The sequence below is a fragment of the Lactuca sativa genome, chromosome 9 (genome assembly GCF_002870075.4).
Source record: "Lactuca sativa cultivar Salinas chromosome 9, Lsat_Salinas_v11, whole genome shotgun sequence".
Lineage (NCBI taxonomy): Eukaryota > Viridiplantae > Streptophyta > Magnoliopsida > Asterales > Asteraceae > Lactuca > Lactuca sativa.
In genome coordinates this window covers 7,281,775-7,303,451 of record NC_056631.2, presented here as the reverse complement: position 1 = coordinate 7,303,451, position 21,677 = coordinate 7,281,775, and the positions used below count along the sequence as shown (strand labels likewise).

The 21,677-nt window shown below is 36.6% G+C and overlaps 3 protein-coding genes across 5 annotated transcripts; 2 read left to right on the top strand and 1 right to left on the bottom strand.

The window, feature by feature from the left end:
• Positions 1–2,288: 2,288 nt before the first annotated feature.
• On the top strand, positions 2,289–7,105 carry LOC111886400 (CSC1-like protein At4g02900). Its single transcript, XM_023882639.3, has 13 exons — positions 2,289–2,766; positions 3,196–3,535; positions 3,630–3,791; positions 3,884–4,019; positions 4,115–4,216; positions 4,291–4,410; positions 4,491–4,571; positions 4,669–5,009; positions 5,469–5,714; positions 5,847–6,171; positions 6,248–6,481; positions 6,561–6,798; positions 6,881–7,105. The coding sequence occupies exons 2-13, from the start codon at positions 3,222–3,224 to the stop codon at positions 6,952–6,954; spliced, it is 2,373 nt and encodes a 790-aa protein (XP_023738407.1). The 5' UTR covers positions 2,289–2,766; positions 3,196–3,221; the 3' UTR covers positions 6,955–7,105.
• A 2,235-nt stretch (positions 7,106–9,340) lies between these two features.
• On the top strand, positions 9,341–12,823 carry LOC111886399 (isoamylase 2, chloroplastic). 3 transcript variants are annotated; one of them, XM_023882635.3, is made up of 2 exons: positions 9,341–9,525; positions 10,092–12,823. In XM_023882635.3, the coding sequence occupies exon 2, from the start codon at positions 10,184–10,186 to the stop codon at positions 12,665–12,667; it is 2,484 nt and encodes an 827-aa protein (XP_023738403.1). In that variant the 5' UTR covers positions 9,341–9,525; positions 10,092–10,183; the 3' UTR covers positions 12,668–12,823. The 3 variants fall into 3 exon arrangements, with proteins under 3 accessions (XP_023738403.1, XP_023738405.1, XP_023738404.1); XM_023882637.3 differs by having other exon boundaries at positions 10,089–12,823; XM_023882636.3 differs by having other exon boundaries at positions 10,065–12,823.
• A 388-nt stretch (positions 12,824–13,211) lies between these two features.
• On the bottom strand, positions 13,212–20,781 carry LOC111886398 (mediator of RNA polymerase II transcription subunit 33A). Its single transcript, XM_023882633.3, has 12 exons — positions 20,299–20,781; positions 19,560–19,670; positions 18,992–19,336; positions 18,575–18,900; positions 18,397–18,488; positions 17,604–17,964; positions 17,310–17,520; positions 17,048–17,162; positions 16,803–16,964; positions 15,763–16,417; positions 14,649–14,855; positions 13,212–14,575 (listed from the first exon to the last, which is right to left on the bottom strand). The coding sequence occupies exons 1-12, from the start codon at positions 20,577–20,579 to the stop codon at positions 13,455–13,457; spliced, it is 3,987 nt and encodes a 1,328-aa protein (XP_023738401.1). The 5' UTR covers positions 20,580–20,781; the 3' UTR covers positions 13,212–13,454.
• Positions 20,782–21,677: the final 896 nt, after the last annotated feature.

The window sequence follows — 21,677 nt, the reverse complement described above, 5'->3', positions numbered from 1 at the left end:
ACAATTAAGTTAGTTTAAGAATCAATTTCTTATGTTTTTCCTCCAGAGATTTTAGAATGAAATTTTAATCAGAATCAAAGTGGAATAAGTTTGAATCAGAAAACACATGAAATCAATGAATCAGGATAGAGATATTGAAAATAAGAATCAGAATATGGTTTTATGGTTTTATCAAGAGATCAGCAAAAGAACTCCAACCGAAAATGTATTCGATTTTGGAATCTTAATGAAATCTGAACGAACTATTACAAGAATATATAGATTAATCAGTGGTTGATTATTTCAACCAAAAAAATCAAACTTGAATATCAATACTATGTTTTTACAAGTGATTCAAACTCAATCCATGGATTCATAGAAATCATAATCGTATAAAAACAAACTAAAAGACATATTAGTTTCATCTTACCATATTGTGTTGAACTACCAATTTTTGATGATCAGAATCAGAATCGCTAGCTTCATAATCAGAATCCAAAAAGGTTTTCTAGGGTTTTACATAAAAGATTAAATATTGTGGAGAACAAATAAAATGTTGAATCTAAATCCAAATATGAAGGGAATATATTTGATTTTTGGATCATATGAAGATTCAAAATCAGTTTCTTAGGGCTTTTCTAGAGAAATTTGGGAAAATGCCTTTAATCGAACGAGCTTGGTTAAAAAAAAGATGAAACCTTGATGTAATAAAGAGCTCGAATTAGAAGACCAACTTATATTTATGGTTAACCTGAAACAAATTTGTGAAGGAAGCAGAAGATGTCGATGATCGAGATTGGATCAAATGGGTTTTAGTGTTCGTATCTAGGGTTTTTAGGAAGAATACCGAGTATTTTTTTGTGAGCTGAATGAAATAGAATGTAAAATTTCGTCTACTGCCCCTCCGTGTCTTATTCTAATCCCAAAGTTCCATTTAATTATAAAAATGTTAGCGCCTACTTTATGTCCCTTGTGGTTTAATCTTATTTAATTTCAGCCTTTGATTATTCAAATGAGTGGTCAAGATTTGGTCTCATTGTCTCACAAAATACTATTGTCTCACATGAACTTAACCCTATATATATATATATATATATATATATATATATATATATATATATATATATATATATATATATATATATATATATATATATATATAACGTCATAAACCAACATACAAGCTTTGCACGCTTAATGCATGTTGATGCCTGCTACCCCCCGTATTTTCACCTTCACCCAAACCCTCACAATTTCTCACGGATTGAAACCCTTAATTTTCATATTTCTCACATCAGTCATTACAACAGGAATTTAACTTGTTTATTGCATTTTTATTCTCGTCGAGATCAATCAATTAGCTGAGGGAAAAAAGGTAAAATCTAATTGTTTCCTAATCATGATCACAATTGTTAAAATTTAACTTATAACTTGATTTACTTCTAAGCTTTTTATAAATTTCACTATTATCTTCTTGTTACATAATTTTCATTTTCAAATATAATATATATAGCATGATAGGTGTTCAGCAGAAATATATGATGTAAGAGGAATATAATAGTGAAATTTTGAAAGAAAATCAAGTTATGGGTTGAAGTTTAAAAACATTGTAATGCATATATGACACAAACGACATAGTATTGTGGGTTTGTGTACGTAAGTTTATATACCTTGTAGGGTATATTCACTTTTTCCACACACACACACACACACACACACACATATATATATATATATATATATATATATATATATATATATATATATATATATATGTGTGTGTGTGTGTGTGTGTGTGTGATGCTACATCCTTTTTTCCGATCATCGTTAAGATTATGTTGGGTACTCCTTGCATGCAATCTGTGAATATAAACGAGAAACATCAAAAGTTATATCGGGGTTGCCCTGATATTGCTCTCTGATGCTTAAATAAGATGGGGATTGCATGTTTTAAGTATGGAAGTTAACAATGGATCAGATATAGTCAAAGGAATAACATAATATAATGTATGTTGACGTCGTCTTCACGACCACCATCTCTCTCTCTCTCTCTCTCTCTCTCTCTCTCTCTATATATATATATATATATATATATATATATATATATATATATATATATATATATATATATATATATCACGAATCAAGTTATCATTCGCCACCGTCATATCATCCTTCACCACCTGCCACTACGAAATCCTACCACTGTTTCCTCCGATAACCACCTCAACCATATCCAATCCTTCTCGAGCAAGCAACATCTCCATCGATCAACAAAGACCTACAACTCAATTTTAATGAAATCAACCAAGAGACTATCAAGCATCTTCACCATCAATCAACATCTCCATCTCTCTCATGAATTAGGTTCTTCTTAGTCGCCTTACCACCATTGCAATTGAATAGATGGTATATGATGTAAAGAATAAGACCAAATATAAAGAAAACAAAGAGTTCGTTAACCTCCTAAGTCATTTTTCTTAAAATAAATAAAAGAAGAAAGAGGGGCACATCTGGAATAAGGAATATGCAGCATTTAAAAGACAATAATTCCCACGTGTACCCCAAATATATAACGTCATAAACCATAATACAAGCTTTGCGCGCTTAATGCATGTTGATGCCGCCTCCCCCCTATATTTTTCACCTTCCCCAAACCCTCACAATTTCTCCCAAATTCAAACCCTTAATTTTCATATTTCTCACATCAGTCATTACAACGGGATTTAACCTGTTTATTGCATTCTTCTTCTCGTTGAGATCCATAAATTTGCTGAGGAAAAAAAGGTAAAATCTCAACGTTTCATCTTCGTGATCACGATTGTGTGACGCCCGTCCTAAAATCTTGTAAATTTGCATTGTTATGAGTTTAATGTATGTGATTCCTGCTTTTAAGTTTTTTCCCCTCAATCTTAGGATCATGTAGTTGAATCGATGATTTTCTGGCTTTTTGCCGTTGATTTTCATTTGCGAATGTGTTCGGTTGAGGAAAACAGATAAGCAAATTGTTTTGGGACGTTTAGGCTTCGCGAAACAAGAATGTGATTTTTTTTAATTTATTTTGTAGTTTTGCTAGATGTTTAGAATCTAGATTGCAAGATAGAACATAAAAACTTACGGATTCATATTTTTTTAGATTATCTGTTAGTTATCATCTGAAGCTCATAAAGTATTAATGCTTGTGAGTTGTGACATGAATTTCGACTGAAACTGTAGGTGGTGTTTGGTCTTGGATAAAGAACATGGCTAGTCTTTCAGATATTGCTGTATCTGCTGCTATTAACTGTTTGTCTGCAGTACTATTTCTGGTGGCATTTGCAATTTTACGGCTTCAACCCATCAATGATAGAGTTTACTTCCCAAAATGGTATCTCAAGGGCATAAGAGATAGTCCAACTAGTTCAGGAACTTATGTAAAGAAGTTTGTTAATCTAGATGTCAAAATGTACCTAAAATTCTTGAATTGGATGCCTGCTGCCTTAAGAATGCCAGAACCTGAGCTTATCGAGCATGCTGGACTTGATTCTGCTGTGTATGTTCGAATATATCTTCTTGGGTGAGCACCTTTTGGAGTCTGAGTAGCCAAAATCAAAACTTACAACCTAAATGCTACTTTTCCTGATTCTGTTAATGTCAAAAATTTTATGCAGCTTGAAAATATTTTGCCCCATCACTCTTCTTGCATTTGGTGTTTTGGTACCTGTTAATTATACGGGGGAGAATTTCGAGGAAATGAGAGTAAATAGGCGAGATCTAACTTACAATGATATTGACAAGCTCTCGATATCCAATGTTGCTCCTGGATCGAGAAGGTTTTTTTTTTATTTTATTTTACATACTTCCATTTGTGATTCTGATAACATAATTTAGTATATGTATTTAGTGCTGCCATCATCATTATCAGGTTATATGCCCATATAGTAATGGCTTACGTCTTCACATTATGGACATGCTACGCCCTTTACAATGAATACAGGATTGTAACAAAAATGAGGCTTCATTTTCTTGCTGCTGAAAGACGTCGCCCTGATCAATTTACAGTGAGTAATAGTCAACAAAAATGGGCAGAGATATATGATTTTGAAAAAAAAGTTATGGAGTAATTAATAATCATAAAATATAATTGGTCTTGTAGGTTCTTGTGAGAAATGTTCCTCCAGACGATGATGAGTCTATTAGTGAGCATGTTGAACATTTCTTCTGTGTTAATCACCCTGATCATTATCTTTCACATCAGGTGTGCGAGCTTCTTTTTTGTGGAACCTATTTCATACATTTGGCTAATCTGGATATGTAATTTTGGAGTATTAGGTGGTGTACAATGCAAATGCTCTTGCAGATATGGTGATAATGAAGAAGACTTTGCAAAATTGGCTTACTTACTACACCAACAAGTTTGAGAGAAACCCTAATAAAAGGCCAACTACCAAGGTATTTGACTAGACTTCATTTAGCTGACATGACATCTTTCATTGCTGTTCAAGTCATTTTAAGTTTAGGTATCTATATAGACAGGTTTTTTGGGTCTTTGGGGAAAACATGTGGATGCGATTGATTTTTATACACAACAAATCGAGGCTCTAAGCAAAGAAGTAAGTATACAAACTAGTCAAGAATGATTGATTTATTTATATAATACAATTTCCATAACCTAGTCTTTTTTTTTTTTTTTTTTAAATACAATAATAGGAGGAAGCAGAAAGAGAAAGGGTGTTGAATGATGCAAATGCAATTGTACCTGCAGCATTCGTTTCATTTAAATCGCGATGGGGTGCAGCTGTTTGTGCTCAAACACAACAATCAAACAATCCCACAATTTGGCTCACAGATTGGGCCCCTGAACCACGTGATGTTTACTGGGACAATCTTCGCATACCATATGTGGAACTTAAACTTAGAAGATTGCTAATGTCTGTTGCTCTATTTGGTCTTACCTTCTGCTTTATGGTCCCTATAGCCTTTGTTCAAACTCTGGCTAATATCGAGTCAATTCAGAAGTATCTTCCCTTTATGAAGCCTCTTATTGAAATGTAAGTAAACTTTTCAGCTTTAACAGAAAATTACGTTTTTTGGTTTTTATTCGAGGTTCTTTAGTCCCTGCTTCAAGTAAATGACTATTTTGGTCCCTGAGTATAGCTGATTTTTAAAATTTTGTTCCCAAAAAGTTTTCTTTTGCAGGTTTTTGTAATGTTTTTTCGTCCCTGGTCCAAGTAATATGACTATATTTTAGGAGCACAATCAGCAATCAGCTATAATCAATTAGGGACCAAAAGTAGTGGTTTTTGTTGAAAGAAGTTGAAAAAGTGCAAGAGAATAGTTTTTAGGACTAAAACAGTTATACTCGGGGACCAAAAATGTAATTTTATGATCTATAGTCAATTTACTTGGAACAGGGACCAAAAACGTCAAAAATAAGGGCCAAGAGAAGTTATTGAAACAATCAGCTGTAGTGAAGGAGCAGAAATGTAATTTATTCTGTTTTGTTGCAGTGAATCAGTGAAGGCTATCATTCAAGGTTACCTTCCTGGAATTATACTAAAAATATTTCTGATTCTTCTTCCAACAATCATAATGACGATGTCAAAAATAGAGGGGTTTACTGCATTATCGGCTTTGGAGACTCGTTCAGCTGGAAAATATTATTTATTTTTGCTTGTGAATGTGTTTCTTGGAAGCATCATTACAGGAACTGCTCTTCAGCAACTTCAAGGATTCTTGAATCAGTCCCCAACCATGTATGACCCTATCTTTTTTTTTTTTTTTCCATCTCTACAATTACTAATTTGCATCTCCCAAAACAATACTATTTGGGTAATGGAATAAATATTTAAAAAAATATATATATTACAAGTTTTGGATGAATGCAGGATTCCACAAACTGTTGGTGTATCGATCCCAATGAAAGCCACTTTCTTCATAACATATGTGATGGTAGATGGTTGGTCAGGCATAGCAGCAGAGATTTTGAGATTGGTTCCTTTGGTGGTTTTTCACTTGAAAAACACGTTTTTGGTGAAAACAGAAAAAGACAGAGAACAAGCCATGGATCCTGGTTCCTTGACTTGGGCAATATCAGAGCCTCGCATACAATTATACTTTTTGCTTGGATTAGTCTACTCCACTGTCACCCCTATTCTACTCCCGTTCATTGTTGTCTTTTTTGCCTTCTCCTTTTTGGTTTTTCGCCATCAGGTACCCCAATAAATACATAAATAAATAAATACTATATATTATATCTGATTTTTTTTTTTTTAAATGGATGTTATAGATTATCAATGTGTACGATCAGAAGTATGAGAGTGGCGCGACATTTTGGCCAGATGTTCATCGCCGGATAATCATTGGATTGATACTTTCACAGTTTCTGTTCTTGGGATTGCTCAACACCAAAAAGGCATACAACGCAACATATTTCCTGATTCCACTTCCTATCTTGACCTTCTGGTTTTTTAGAGTTTGCAAGGGGCGCTTTGAATCTCAATTCAAGAAATTCCCGTTAGAGGTAAAAACATATTTTTAATTAATTAGTTATATGCGTTAAAGTGACAATACTGATGTTTATTGATCGATTGATATGACAGGATGCGATGAAAAAAGACACACTAGAGAAGGCAACAGAACCAAACCTCAACATAAAAACGTATCTGCAAGATGCATACGTGCACCCGGTTTTCAAGGGTGCAATAGAGTTTGAGAGACCGAGGGTGATTGATGAGGAAGAAAACAATCCACTGGTGTTGACAAAGAGGAGTTTTCATAGACATCATCATGGTAAACAAAAACAAGAAGAAGAAGAAGACACTTCTGAGGACAGAATGGGTATTTCAGCAGTTTGAACTTGGGTTTCGGTGCGGTTTCTTGTGTATTCTTGATCTAAAAATCGGTTTTCAATTTATTTCAGAGACGTTGTCGTCCAAGGGAGGTTCTACTTCTAAAGCAGGTCCGACAGTGATAACGGCGCAGGACAAGCTGTGACTAATTTGCGTATGTTATGTTGTGTATTAGTATATGTAAATCTAGGAACTCAGTTAGTTGATATAGCGAGTCTGAGTCTGAGTCGAGTCAATTAATTGTGTACAGTTAATTAACCTACCCAATCAAATACCACTTAACAGTTAACACTTAACACGCACCAAGTACCAACTCTTTTTTCTTCTGCATATCATCTCATCTCATCTGTTCTGTAAATCTTCTTCTTTTTTGTGGACAAGACTACACTACATGAGTAAAGGGTAAAGTTGGAAAATCGCTTTATCTTAATTTTACATCTGACCATGTATTTTCAGATCAGCTTTGACAAAGTGGTTATATATGGAGTGACTTAACGCAAATACCAAGGATTAATATCGTATCATATTAAAGCGTTGCTATCCTCATTCATACACAAATCTAAGGCTTCTTCATCACCTCCACCTGGGGAGGTAGAAAACATCCAACCCGACCTAGCTCGTTATTACTTTCAAGTAACTTGGATGCTCATATGCTTTCAATGCACCACAGACGTAAATCCATGAATCAAATCATACTAAAAAAAGGTAAAAGCATACATTTTTTTTAACCTGGGTTCATACATCTCTTGATATCCTACATATACCATTATACCCCCCCCCCCCCCCCCCCCAAAAAAAAAAAAAAAAAAAAAAAAAGATCCTTTGGGTCGGTCAAGGTTATTCGGTGTTTTCGAAAAGTCCGGTTTGGCTAAACCCAAATAAGGTTGATTTATTCGGTTTGGTTTTGATTAATTTTTTACCATTTTGGATAAACCGCAGGAGTCAAATAAATCATTATATTAATATGTTTATATTTTATTTGTATTTATTAATTACTTTAGCGAGATTATTTTTTATTTTCCGAATAAGGATGATTTTATTGGCTCCATGTGTCGTACTAAGACCGCTTAGTTTTACTATTTACTCTTAATAGTATTCTATTTATGTTATACTCATAGACTCATAATACATATAATGTCACTATAACGTAAAACATTTGATTCTGATATATATAATGTATGCTCTAAACAAACTATGTACATGTATGATGTATTATCAAATCTCAAGTAAGGTACTAAACTTATGGACTCAAAAGGTTTTCCTAACCTTTTTATGAAAATTGATGATAATTACTCACAAGCAACAAAACCTTTACCAGAAATAAAAATAGAAACAAAATTTGTGAAAGACGGGTAACTAGGTAATCACCATTTTACCCGAGCAATTGTTGACCAGCTTAGGTCATCAAGGCTATTTGATTGATAGGTTAGGGATAATCGATCAGGAGATTTGGCAACTGGCCCTTATGTTTGTCATTTTGATGTTTGATTGTTTGATTTGCTCCTAGATTTAGTTTACACCTACAAAATTGACAGAATTTCGGTTTAGACTTCATTTGGAGATGGTTTTTTGCTTCAACCAATCCCCAAGGTCAGAAAGATCAAAACTTTAAGTTGATTGATACTTTACAATTAAATCGAATAAAATAGTTAAACCGGATACCCTTATTTTCAATATCCACGAAAAAACAAGTATATGGGATGTTACTTCTCCCTTTGGCCGACTTCCTGTTTCTCTCTACCTCTTTGTGGTCGGCGGCCTCTACAGTGGTCAACCATGGAAAAAATTTGAAACCTAAAGGACTGCCCGTGCCAAATTCTTAAAAGTTGGTTTCAGAGTACAAGTTTATATATACCATAGAGACCATTTCTGTAATATGTTCAAACAATTATTTGATTTTTATTGTTATTAAAAAAAAATCCCTTCGAGTTCGAGGGTAGGGGTGTTCGTTTGGATGGATCGGTTCGATCCGATCCAATTAAGTAAATCCAAATTGATTTCGGTTTTCAAAATATGGATCCAAATAGTCCAAACTAAATTCAAATCCGATCCGATCCGATCCAATTACAATTCGGTTGGATCGGTTTTTATAATTCGGTTTTCAAAAAACCATAACATTTTAAAAGAACATAGAATTATAACAAGATCTAATTTTACAGAAGAAGCAAAAACAAATTATTTAGTTGTGATATAAAATTTATAAACAACCACTAATAAGGCATAAGCACATATTAATGTCTTTTAGTAGGTAAAACTTTTTGAACTTATTTAAAAAAAATTATAAAATTAATAAATAATTATAGATATATTGAAAATAAATACGTAAAAAATTGTTATTCGGTTTTTTTGGACTATTCGGTTCTTATTTTATAAACCAAAACCAATCCGGAATCCAAAATAATAATTCGGTTTTGTTGAAAACCAATCCAAAAATCCGAATATTCGAACCAAATATTCCAATCCAAATCGTCCAATTGGACAGTTCGGTTTTATCCGGAACAACCCTATTCGAGGGCTCACATCCAAACATAACAGACGGACGTCACAAATCTGCGGCCCTCATAACCGGAGATATAATTTTGAAATTCGCACATTCTCACTCTTCACTAAATCCCAAAATCCATAAGCATTTGAATCGAATTACCATAGTTCATCATCATCCTGGCGGAGATTCTGTTAAAATGCAGCTTTTCCGTTACTTATCAATCTCAATGCTGTGAGTTTTCTCAGTATCTTCTACTTTAATTCTCTTTTATCTCCTTGAATTTCTTAGCATCTATTTTGAATGCGTCTGAGTCACTTCAACTCTTCATTGTCATATTTGACGATTTATAGCTTATGTTTGAAGGTTTTAGTATTAATCGACAGTTCTGATATTGATTATCCTAGGTTTTCGTAACTGATGTGGTATATTAATGATCTGTTTAAAGTTTTCATTTGAAAACATTCTGCATTTCCATGCGCTAATCCCTTTGTTACATGATAAGACTGTCCATTTTGCTAAAAGTGATTTCTTTGTCCAATATCAGATTGTGTGAGATCACGTTTTAATATCTGCACAATATGGAAAGTAGACTCAAATTATGAAATGGAAGGAGTACGCTATATTATTTATCAACATCATTGAACATTTTATGTTGTTATTTCTATATTTCACTGGTGGACTGGATGAAAGTATCTGTCTTGATCAAGTACCATCTGTAATCAGGATTAGAATGTAATTTTCCTACATCTTTTATTAAAATTGTTGTTCAGGGTGCTGATTCTTCTCACTTTAAGCAGAGGGAGATCAAGAATTAAGTAGAATAATTTGGTTTCTGCAAGTTTTATGTCTGCACTCGTGGGTTGTACTTCATTCAGACATATCAACAGCCATGATTTCATTATCCTCTGCAACTCAACCCTCTTACCTAACCTGTGGAACTATCAAAGTCTCCAAGTTGATTATTGCTGATAGTTGCAAATATGGTAGAAGAGTGGCACAAACACCAGGGAGAATCAATGTGGAACAAAACCTAGTTTTTGGATTAGTTGCTAAGAACATGATAAAAGATTCTTGCCACGCCCGTAGAATAAGTGTATTGGCTGCTTCAACTTTTCCTGTTATTCAACCTGCCAACAAATTATCCACTTATTTGTTTAGAACAGAAAAGGGTGGTCATGTGAAGGTTATTACCGAGTTAAAAAACGACAAGTATAGGGTGAATCTTGAAGTTTCCCCTTTGCATGACAATGATGATGATGTGATCATGAGTTGGGGCATATTTAGATCTGATTCATCATCACTAATCCCTCTGGAGTCGAGTGATTCTGGAATCTCTGAAACCCCTTTTGTGAATAAATCCTTAAACAAGCTTTCCACTGAATTGGAATTCGATGCAAGTTTAGCTCCCTTCCATGTTTCATTCCTATTGAAGTCTCATTTTGGTGGTGAAAAGATCGAGATCAGAAGCCATAGAAGGACAAATTTCTGTTTCCCAGTAGGCATAAGATCAGGATCTCCGGCTCCACTTGGCCTTTCATATTCAGCTGATGGCAGCATCAACTTTGCCCTTTTCTCAAGAAATGCAAAAGGTGTAATCCTATGTTTATTTGAAAACAAATCTAAAGAAAACCCCGCATTAGAATTTGATCTAGATCCTTATGTGAATCGATCGGGTGACATCTGGCATGCATCAATGGACAGTGACATGAACTTTGTGTCATACGGGTATCGAATCAGAAACAGTGGTCAAGACAAGTCTTATGAGCATCAAGTCCTATTAGATCCATATGCTAAAGTCATAGGAGAGAAGTTTATTGGTGAAATTTGTAAGCAGCCTACTTTTGATTGGAGTGATGAGATTCGCCCTTGTTTACCCATGGAGAAACTAATGGTTTATCGGTTAAATGTAACGGATTTCACAAAAGATCCATCTAGCAACTTGAGTAAAGAAGTTGGAGGGACATTTTTGGGTGTTAGTGAAAAGTTAGATCACTTCAGGAATCTTGGTGTTAATGCCATCTTATTAGAGCCAATAGTTCCATACGATAAACAAGTTGGACCATATTTCCCATCTCATTTCTTTTCACCACGGAATCCGTTGACCATTCAGTCATTGAAGGAGATGGTCAAGAGATTACACGCAAACGGAATCGAGGTGTTAATGGAAGTTGTCCTCACCCATACTAGTCAAACCGCGTCGTTGACCAAGATCGATAGACCTTCCTATTATCTTTCAACTAAAAACGAACTGAATTGTGCGCATCCTGTTGTTCAACAGCTGATTTTAGATAGTCTTAGAAATTGGGTGATTGAGTATCATATCGATGGGTTTTGTTTCATCAATGCTTCTTCAATGTTACGTGGATTTAATGGTGAAATTCTCTCTCGTCCACCTTTAATTGAAGCAATTTCTTTTGATCCTATACTTTCCAACACCAAACTTATAGCAGATTCTTTCGACCCAGTTCAAAAATCCACAAAAGAAATCCAGTTTCCACATTGGAAAAGATGGGCGGAAATGAACACGGAATTTTTCAGGGATACCAGAAATTATCTAAGAGGCGAGACTCTCGTTAGTAATCTCGCAACACGGATATGTGGGAGCGGTGATATCTTCTTAAATGGTCGTGGGCCCGCCTTTTGTTTCAATTTTGTGTCGAGAAACCACGGGTTGACTCTTGTTGACTCAGTGAGTTTTAGTAACACGAGTGAGTTAAGCTGGAACTGTGGGGAAGAAGGTGCTACGAAAAGGAAAAGTGTACTTGAAACTAGGTTGAAACAGATCCGTAATTATTTATTTATTTTATATATTTCTCTGGGTGTTCCTGTTTTGAATATGGGAGACGAATGCGGTCAATCGTCAGGGGGTTCGGTCAACCGAAGCGATCGGAAACCGTTCAATTGGAATGCATTACAAACCGGTTTCGCGATTCAAACGACGGAATTTATTTCATTTTTGAGTGCGTTAAAAATCAGGCGAAGTGATCTTCTTCAGAGGCGGGAGTTTTTGAAGGTTGAAAATATTGACTGGTATGGGACAAATTTGTCCCTGCCAAATTGGGAAGATCCAACTAGCAAGTTTCTAGCGGTTAGTTTGAAGGTTGAGAAAGAAATAAACAGAGATGATGAAAACATGTTGGATGGTGACATGTTTGCCGCCTTCAATGGCGGAGATGAGGCGGTAACTGCTACTGTGCCGCCGCCTCCTGCTGACATGGCATGGGTTCGTTTGGTCGACACAAGTCTTCCGTTTCCAGGGTTCTTTTCTGTAACGGGTGATTCCATTCCTGAGATGATGCCTGGAGCACCTGCATATGAAGTGGCGTCTCACAGTTGTGTGTTACTTGAAGCCAGGAGGAGGATAGACGGTTAACGGTAGATTCTTGTTTGTTATTGTTGAGGTTTGTTTATTATAAATGTTAACAAAAGGATTACACTCTTATAATACCAGTATCATATGTAAAGTAATATTTGCGAATAATGATGCCATCCATGAGGCACAAAAAAGTTCATTCACACACAAACACAATTCTTGCTTGTCTTGGCATTTAGTAAACTTTGTTTTGGTTTAAATATGGAACAAATAAAATGGTTGGGCAATGGAAATGTGAAAATTGGATACATCAGCTTCAATCCAACTCATGTCTCATACCCATCAACCTAACTTAGTGGCTGGCTTCTCTCTTGTTCCTAGTCAAAATTTCTCACATGATTAACTAACTTAAGAACATTGTTTCACAGCATATCTTAAAATAGATGATATTTTGATTCTGTTGTTGTTGCTCTTTAAGGTGAGACGGGAAAGCTCTACACAGTTTTGAGTGTATGTTTGGTGGACTTGCTATGAGCCCTTACCCTAGAGTAGAGTTGTAAAAAACATACAGTATAATAAAGTTAACTCTGTTTCTAATACGCAATTTAACAATCAAAACAGTTTGATTAACATGAATGATACTTGTTTTGCAAGAAAGGACATGTAACAAACTTAACGTCATGAGCAGTCCACAAACATCTGGGCAAAAGGAATATTTCCTTTCCTGTGTGCAGTGTTGTGCTGTGCTCAGTCTCAGACAATATAGTTACCAATGGCCCTTTTAGCGGAAGGCAGTTTGTTTTATATTTACACAAACAAACTAAACTAGCCCTGCCCTACCTCCTGATTAAACGGAAGACTTAACTATCATTTCAGCAGCTGCACCCATTGCATTCACTCCAGAAATCCCAAGCAATGCCAAAGCAAGCTCATCCTCATCCCACTTCCTTAATCCCTTACTTAGCCTCTTCAAAACCTCCACATCCACCTCACCTACCCACTTGGGTGCACACAACACCATCAAGCTCACAAAACCAGACACATATGCCCTCCATGTCGCTTTATTACACCCAAGCGAAATCTTTCCATCAAGTGCACTCGCCATAAACTCCAAATGTCCCCCAAGAATAACCGCCCGTTTTTTAGATGCCGAACATGTGGAGTCAACGCCCCACGCAAACGCCCCCGAAAGCACCGCAAAGTATGCTAACGCATACCCCATCAGCATTCCGGTCATCCCGCCCGAGTCGCCTTTACTCGGGTCAGATTTGTGGCCCGATATGAACCACGAAGGTAACGTTTCTTTGATTAAAGATTGTACCAAATTTAACCGGCCTGTGATCCAGACAAGCGAGGCCCCAAGGGAGGCTGCTAGCTTGATACGGGTCATGGCTGAATATAATGAAACCTCTCCGTATCTCATCACCATCCCGTTTTTAGGTTTTCTCAGTTTTTCAACAGGTACTTCCAATGATACGATATCTCTGACTGTATGCATTAATAAAGACACGATTTCTTCAGTCATAAACATGATGTCTCTAACGCTACGGTGGACTCGCAAGTAGAGGATTCCCGGGGCCACCGCAGAAATCCCGCCGGAGCAGTGGGACCCGAAGCCATGGCCGAGAAGACTACCGGCACCACCGGCGGAGGCGACACCACCACAGGAGATAGGTAGGCCGATGGCTGATGAGAAGCAAACTCTAAGAAGCTGGACAACGGCGTCACTGCTGTGATGGAATACGGTCCGGGATGCGGAGAAAACCAGATAGTCAGTCCAACGTTTGGCCTTTGAAACCCAAAGAGCAGAGATGATGGCCATGCATGGCCATGGGCAGCTTGCCCCGAGGGTGTTTAAGGCTGGTGCAGCTAGGTTTAGGACAGGTTCAGAGACTTTATCCACTTTATAGGTTATTGTGAGGCTCACTAGGGCAGCCATAGGTAAAGGAAGTGTTGGCGTAGTCCCCCCTGCAATGCAACAAAAACACAGATTTTAAACAAACTGAAAATCTCCAATCAGAACATACAAACTGAAAAAGACCTGCAGAAAGACTTGGAACGTCGACACCAGTGGCGGACAATATTTTGTTCATGTTTTTCTCGACCATGGCTAAACTCGTGGCAGGACTTGGCCAGTCAGTCCCGTTCATGGCTGCAGGCTTCCATAGACCCCGTGTTGTTTCTGCTGAAAGGTAACTTACTATAGTTGCCATGGATGCAGGAAGGAAGTCAGCAAGATCTTTCAGCCCTGAAACATACATATATATGTTCACAAAACAAAAATTAGATACAAACACAAGTTGCTAATTTCATTCCAGAAAATTTAAGAAGAAAGAGCAATGCTTCAAAAATAAAAGAATGCTAAACTTTTTCATGTATACATGTTGACTAGAATTGATGTAACCAATTTTTATCAGACACTTTTACAAGTAACAAACTTGCAGAAGCAAAGCAATCACTTCTTTTCCTTTCCTGGTAAAACAAACATTCCACACATATTAAACTAGTGTTTCCAACTCACTTGCAGTCATTTTTAAAAGAAACTCACAGGATGTGGTGAATCATGTAGAAGAACATTTATACTGTAAAAGATTGTGCTATTCACTTTTCTTGTGGGTATCATCATATTTTAAGTGGCCTAAAGAAACTAAGGGGTTGTTTCTTTTTTACTTAATGGGCTTAACAACAAGACTTAATATGATAAGCTACATATGAGTGTTTTTTTACTTAAACCGGAAAAAACGACTTAATAGAGAAAATCAGGAAAATGAGGCTTTTCCCATTCGTCCCTAGCCTTTTACAAATTTGTCATAAAATCTTTCCTTCTATTCCTCTTTTAATGGGGAAAGCCTCCTTTTCTTCACTTTCTCTATTAAGTCATTTTTTCAACATTAAGTCAAAAGAAACACCTATATGGCTATATATAGCTTACTGGATATAATTTGTCCCCATCCATTAATACAAAAAGAAACAGCACCCAAGTCTAATAACTCATACAGCACTAGCATGTGGGAGGATATAATATGTATAATAAGTATTATTTGCCAAACAACTAATTTATCATGAGTAATTCAACATGACAAATCTTATACAATAAAAGAAATGCAACTTGAAGGCTTTACAAGACTTGGATAGGATAAGTTAGAAACACTAACCTGTAGTGAGTTCACGGGGAGACAATCTTCCATGAGCACAGGCTGTCAAAGCAGCATCAAGCACAAAAGGAACAGCTTCCAGAATATCCCAAGCAGGAAGCTTAAGACGAAGAGTGCAATCCTCAGGTATGGATCCAGATGAGCTACTGCTCCCAGATGTTGAAGTACACTGACCACCTCTATTCATTTTTCTAAACATCATATTCAAAAGGGCATCAAAAATTTGGTACACGGAAGTTCCAGGTTTAAGATCCGAGAGAGTTGAAGCAATACACGCTTGATGCTGTTTGTACCAAAACGCCAGTTTTGGAAAAGAATCCAAAAATATCGGCTCTAAAGATGACAGATTACTCCTCCCAAAAATCCCCCTTCTGTTTTTTGGATCAAGTGAATTGACACATGATGCTAACTGGGAATTGCGTGCCAGCAACAGGAACTCTGGTGTTAGCTGGGATCCTACAGGGGTTACATCCCCCATCACGTGTTCAAGAGGTGGTTGATGAAACCTCCATAGCTTTAGAAGAAGAGTGAATGCGTTTGAGAATACAGCAAGGGGACATAAATGTTCCCCAGTTGGAAGTGTCCAAGAAACTGTAGGCGAACATGATCCAAAAACCTCACATATGGGCATCAACACACCAGCAAGATGTGGGGCCTGGATAAATAAAATATCAGCATCAGCTTACAGGGAATAACAACACACTTTACTCTCGTTATCATTATGGGCAATGCAGTTTATTTTCTACCCATTTAGCAATTTATATACCTATATATATTTTTTACCCATAATAGCAACATGTGTACATTACTTTGCTAATATGGTCAATGTATTTTATTGGTTACATATTGATGCTATCATTGAAGAAATAAGTTTTATTATGGGTAAAAAAATGAATTACAGTTTACACGATTCAAGGATGCTATATTATTGGTAAAAATAAATGTAAACCTTGCCTACATTGGTGAAAAGAGTAGAGCATGTTGCCATTACCTGCTTAATGATACATCAGAATCAAGAGCACAAACCAAAGTTTACTTACCAAGCCATGTAAAGAAATAATCTGAACGCAATCAATAGATGATATCCCAACAAGAAGAACATTTAGCATGGGAGCATAAACTATCAAATGGCTCTCGCTCCCAGAATAATCCACAGGAACTGGAGGTGCCAACAGCTTAATGATGAAAGACCCAATATGTTCCTGTAAATCAATGTCACCCATGAAGACTTTAGAATTGTAAGAGTGGAATAAACCAAAAATATACATGAATGAGTAAAAATCACCTGTATATTCCAACCGCGGGTCAGGGATGCTCCGCATAGGACAGTTGCAGCAGAAATCTTCTCCTCATCTGAACCGTTGATTGCAATTCCATATATTTTCTCGATCTCTGCTAAGCTTCCATTAAAATCCAAGATCTCAAATTCAGTTCCCAAACCAGGGTTTAAAATATGAAAATCAAAAATCAAAACATTGTTGTTTGTTGGTGGGCATGGAATTTAAAACATAAAATCAAGACTTTGAAAACCATAAGGACAAGCATACCTTGAAGCTGGAATTGATACCAGAGTATGCATCATTTGAGTAGTCAAAGGAGACCCCTTCATCAATGATGACCAGCCAGGCATCTGGCCAGAAACAGCGCGAGGTATTTGGTTGCTGTGTCCCTTCACATAGCCAGGCCACAGATATGCTGATGTGTCCAGAAGACTCCTTGCAATACATGCCTCAACAATCAGATGTCTCAAATTTCCAGCTGCAAACAAGAAAGTAGATTCTAACAATAAGCTTTACTGAGGCAGATGCCCTGAGTAAAAAGATGGAAAATATTTTACACACCACAATTGACTGGCATGTCATTGAAGCTCACACCATCAAGGTAACCACTTCCAACTGGTATACCCGAGAAAAACATAATAGCTTTTGCAGCTGCTTGATTTGCTATGGAAGTCACGGATGGTGGTGGGGTCAGTAGGCCTTCCAAATCACCCAATTGTTGTAGACTAGAAACAAGGCTCTTGCGACAATTTCCAAGAATTTGTGTTTCGCTCCCTTGATGTGGATGTTTATCATCATCTTCTTGAAGCAAAGCATTCTCCTCTTCTTCAATAATATTAACAACTGCAAGAGTTGTCGTACATAATAGCAGGCATAAACATGTATCAAGGCGAGGTACTGGACCCTCAACAGCTTCCCCTTCCTAAGAAACCATTAAAAAAAATCAAACCGAATAAAGGGTATACATGTAAATCAATACAACACTGCAGAGTGCCATACGACAGGGTATAAAATGTGTATGAAAAATACAAGACAGGCTAAATTTGACTGGGTCATACATGCCATGGTTCATATTTTTTATAGTATTCTAATCGAGGGTATACATGTAAATCAACGAACTTTACAGCAACACCGCATACTGCCATGTGGCATAAAAATTGGACTATATAAAGAAAGAATACACTACAGGCCAAATTAGACTGGGATATACATGCAACGGTTCATATAAAGGGTAGACCCGCCCCTGAATTTTTTTGTAAAATATATATACAAGGAAGTAAAAGGTTTATGTATATCACTTTAAGCCTTTCAGAGATTATGAACTACTAATGTGGAAAGTGTTACAGGATTTTACCCTTTGAACAAGTCGCAAAGCTGCAATCCATAAGCCAAGGAAAGTGTCCTGCCAGGAGGCCTGAGTAATTGCCTGATGAGCTTTTAGCAGATCTACAACACAAATCCATTCAATCAAATGGCCTTAAAAATGATGTTTCTAACTCAGCACCTCCACAAAATAAATAAATAAATTGTACCAGTGAGAGTTTCAGATGCACTGGTGGCAGCCACTACATAACCATCCATAGTGTCTTCAAGGAACAAATCAATTGGAAGCCAAATAGCTGAACGGCTAGCCCCATGACTTTGGCCTGCAGATGATATAAGTGATCCACAAGCAGCTATTGCATGAAACTGTTGCAGAGATATTGTTTTGCCTTTGCATTCCCTGGACAGTTGTACAGGGTTATCAGATGTTAACTGCAAAAGAGCCTCAGGAATTATATCTTTTGAATTTCTCACAGCTGTTGAGTTTGCTACGAGCAGCCTCAAATGATGAATGAAAGACATCCAATGTGCAGACCTAAAAGTATGAATTAGCAACAAAAAAAAAAGTATGATTAGAAATTAAAATCAAAAAAATACAGTAACAGATTTTAGGTCTTGTTTCTTACATATTCTGGCGTGCCAGGTTCAAAATTCTGGAAGTTGCTTTATTACGGAAAAGTTGTACGATAATCTCAATGGCCATTGTGGTGTTCATTTTGTAGAGTCCCTGGTGAGAGTGAGAATCAGTTTTCTTTTCTCCAAAATCATCGATTTCCATCTCGAGTGATTTGATAGGCCATATAGACTTCTTATCAGGTACAAGTTCCAGCAAGTTTTCATCATCCAGTGACGCATCAAGTAACTGCCACACTACTGAAAATATAAATTCAACCAAGATAATCCCAGGTTCACTTGACTCCAGACCAAATTTCTGGTAGAGGTGAAGAGCATCATTTATAGATTCCATGATCCTGCAATTTCATGTTATCAATGTCATTCTTTTTCCTATTTAAAACATGCTAATAAGTATAATTTCAAGAGACATAGATATCAAAAGGATAACTACCTCACAACTCAGTTACAAAGAGATACAAGGGCACTACAATGGATCATAACCATATTAAATGACAAGAAAGAGCACCCGTACTCTAAAAGCAGATATTCTTATAAACCAAAAGAGGAAAAGAAACTTACTTGTGATAGTTTGGACCATTAATTTCCGAAGCTAATGGAAAAATGTGCCTTTTAAGGAGCTCCAAATAAAGCCTGTAGGCAGCAGGGTGGCTTCTTCGGCTTGGGATTACTCTATGATAACCAATAACCACTTAATTCAAACAATAATATAATCTGACAAAAAATAAATTCTACAAGAACATCCTACAACAAGTTGCACCTAGTTGTTTAACACCAAGCTTGATGGAAAGGCATACTTTGTGTGAATGTTTGGATGTGCATTTTGAAAGTAATTATCTGATTATTGCAGCTTCAAGCCACAATAACCAGTTTGTAGTGTTTGGGGGGCCAATTTTTGCTTATGATCATCTTATTATTAGAGGTCAAATAACCCAATTCACAATAACTGCAACAAAAATGATCATCAAATGATAGAGAAATTTTACTTACATACTTTTAGTAGTTTAGTTTACACTTGTTTCAATGTACTATTCCATTTAACCAATATTAAAAAATCACTTTCAATATGCACATCATAAGCAGCCAAAACATCAGTAACATGTTCATAGTAGCACTCCAGCGTTTATTCGTTCTTGTAAAAATATTTAAATTAAATCTCAAGCAGTCTGATTTTTCCACTATGCTAATCCTCCAGGAATAAATAAAACATGGACTATTATGCTATAAATGTTATGTAACTAAGACGTTATTATAATCTAAGAGTAGGAAATTTGACTGAATCTATCGGCATGAATGAAACCTGTTGGAAAGAAGCGCGAGAACGAGCATTGGCGGAACGATTCTAATGGAGAGCGCTTTCTCGAGAAACTTCCAAGCAATTGGAACGTTATTGGACCAACAGATGTGAGAAACGAGTAATTCAGCGACCTTAGTTGAAGGCATGGATACTCCTGCAGACAAGAGCGAAGAAGAGAGCTCAACCGCCCACATCAACGGGTCAGCGCCCTTACTTTGAGCAGATTTTGTCATTTCTAACACTCCATCCCACAAACTCGTGCTCGCCGGTACTGTCACCGCCATAGACTACTCACTACTAACCCTAGGGTTTTTTTTCGCTTTTAAAAAAAAACCTAAGGGGGGATTTTCTCCGATTATTACACAGAGTCGACTGAGCGAAGAATGTCACAGGAATGTGACCGCTTACATTGATGAGGGCAAGAAGAAAATGGGTGATTGGCTGATTTTCACCTTGAGTCAGTGACGGTGGCGGGCGGGCAAACACATCGAGGTAATTATAGGAGAAGATGATATTTAATTATTTACGACTTACGACTGCGGTTACGTGTACCTTTTTTTTCTCGTTCATATGAATTGCATATTATTTTCAAGATAAAAGTGTAAATTTGGTCAATTTCGAAAAATATTAACATAATTTATTTTAAATTTTTAAAAATAACGAGTTTGTCATTTGTATTTCATTTTCTATTTCTTTTATTTAATTCAAATATTTTCTAAGTTAAAAAAGAAAATAATCACTTCACTCCTTACATATTACTAATATACCCACCACTTTCCATTCATTCTCTCTCTACCGGAAACACCATCCTAATCCACCACCACCACTGCCTAGACCATCACCACCAACATCGATTAAACAAAAAACTTTTCCGAATGAAAAACAAAACACTTATTTTTTTATCTGCAATCTTAAACATAACTAATAATTTTTCTGCAAACTCAAGAACAACATTGTAACATCTGGATTCTTAGGGTTATTATGGTGTAGGTTAGTCTTGTGATTAAAGGAGAGACTCGACGAGTTGAGGATCCAACTCGCCGAGTCGAGTCGGGCTTCTCACGCGGATTTAATGAGTGGACTCGACGAGTCAGAGGAGGGACTCGCCGAGTAGGTGTTAGGTAGAGAAACCCTAATTTCTGGGTTTGGGACCTATTTAAAGGTCCTTATGGCCTTCATTTGCGGCCATTACACCCTAAGAAACCCTAGAGAGCAGAGAGAAAGCATGTGGTGCAAGAGGAGGGCTAATTCATCATCTTTTGGTGTGTCTTAGCAAAGGGAGGGATGGATTTCGAGCTAGGATGTCCTGTGGGACTCAAATCTTCCATCATTTCATTCAGAGCTACTATGAGAGGTAAGGATTCATGTCCATCTTCGTTTGG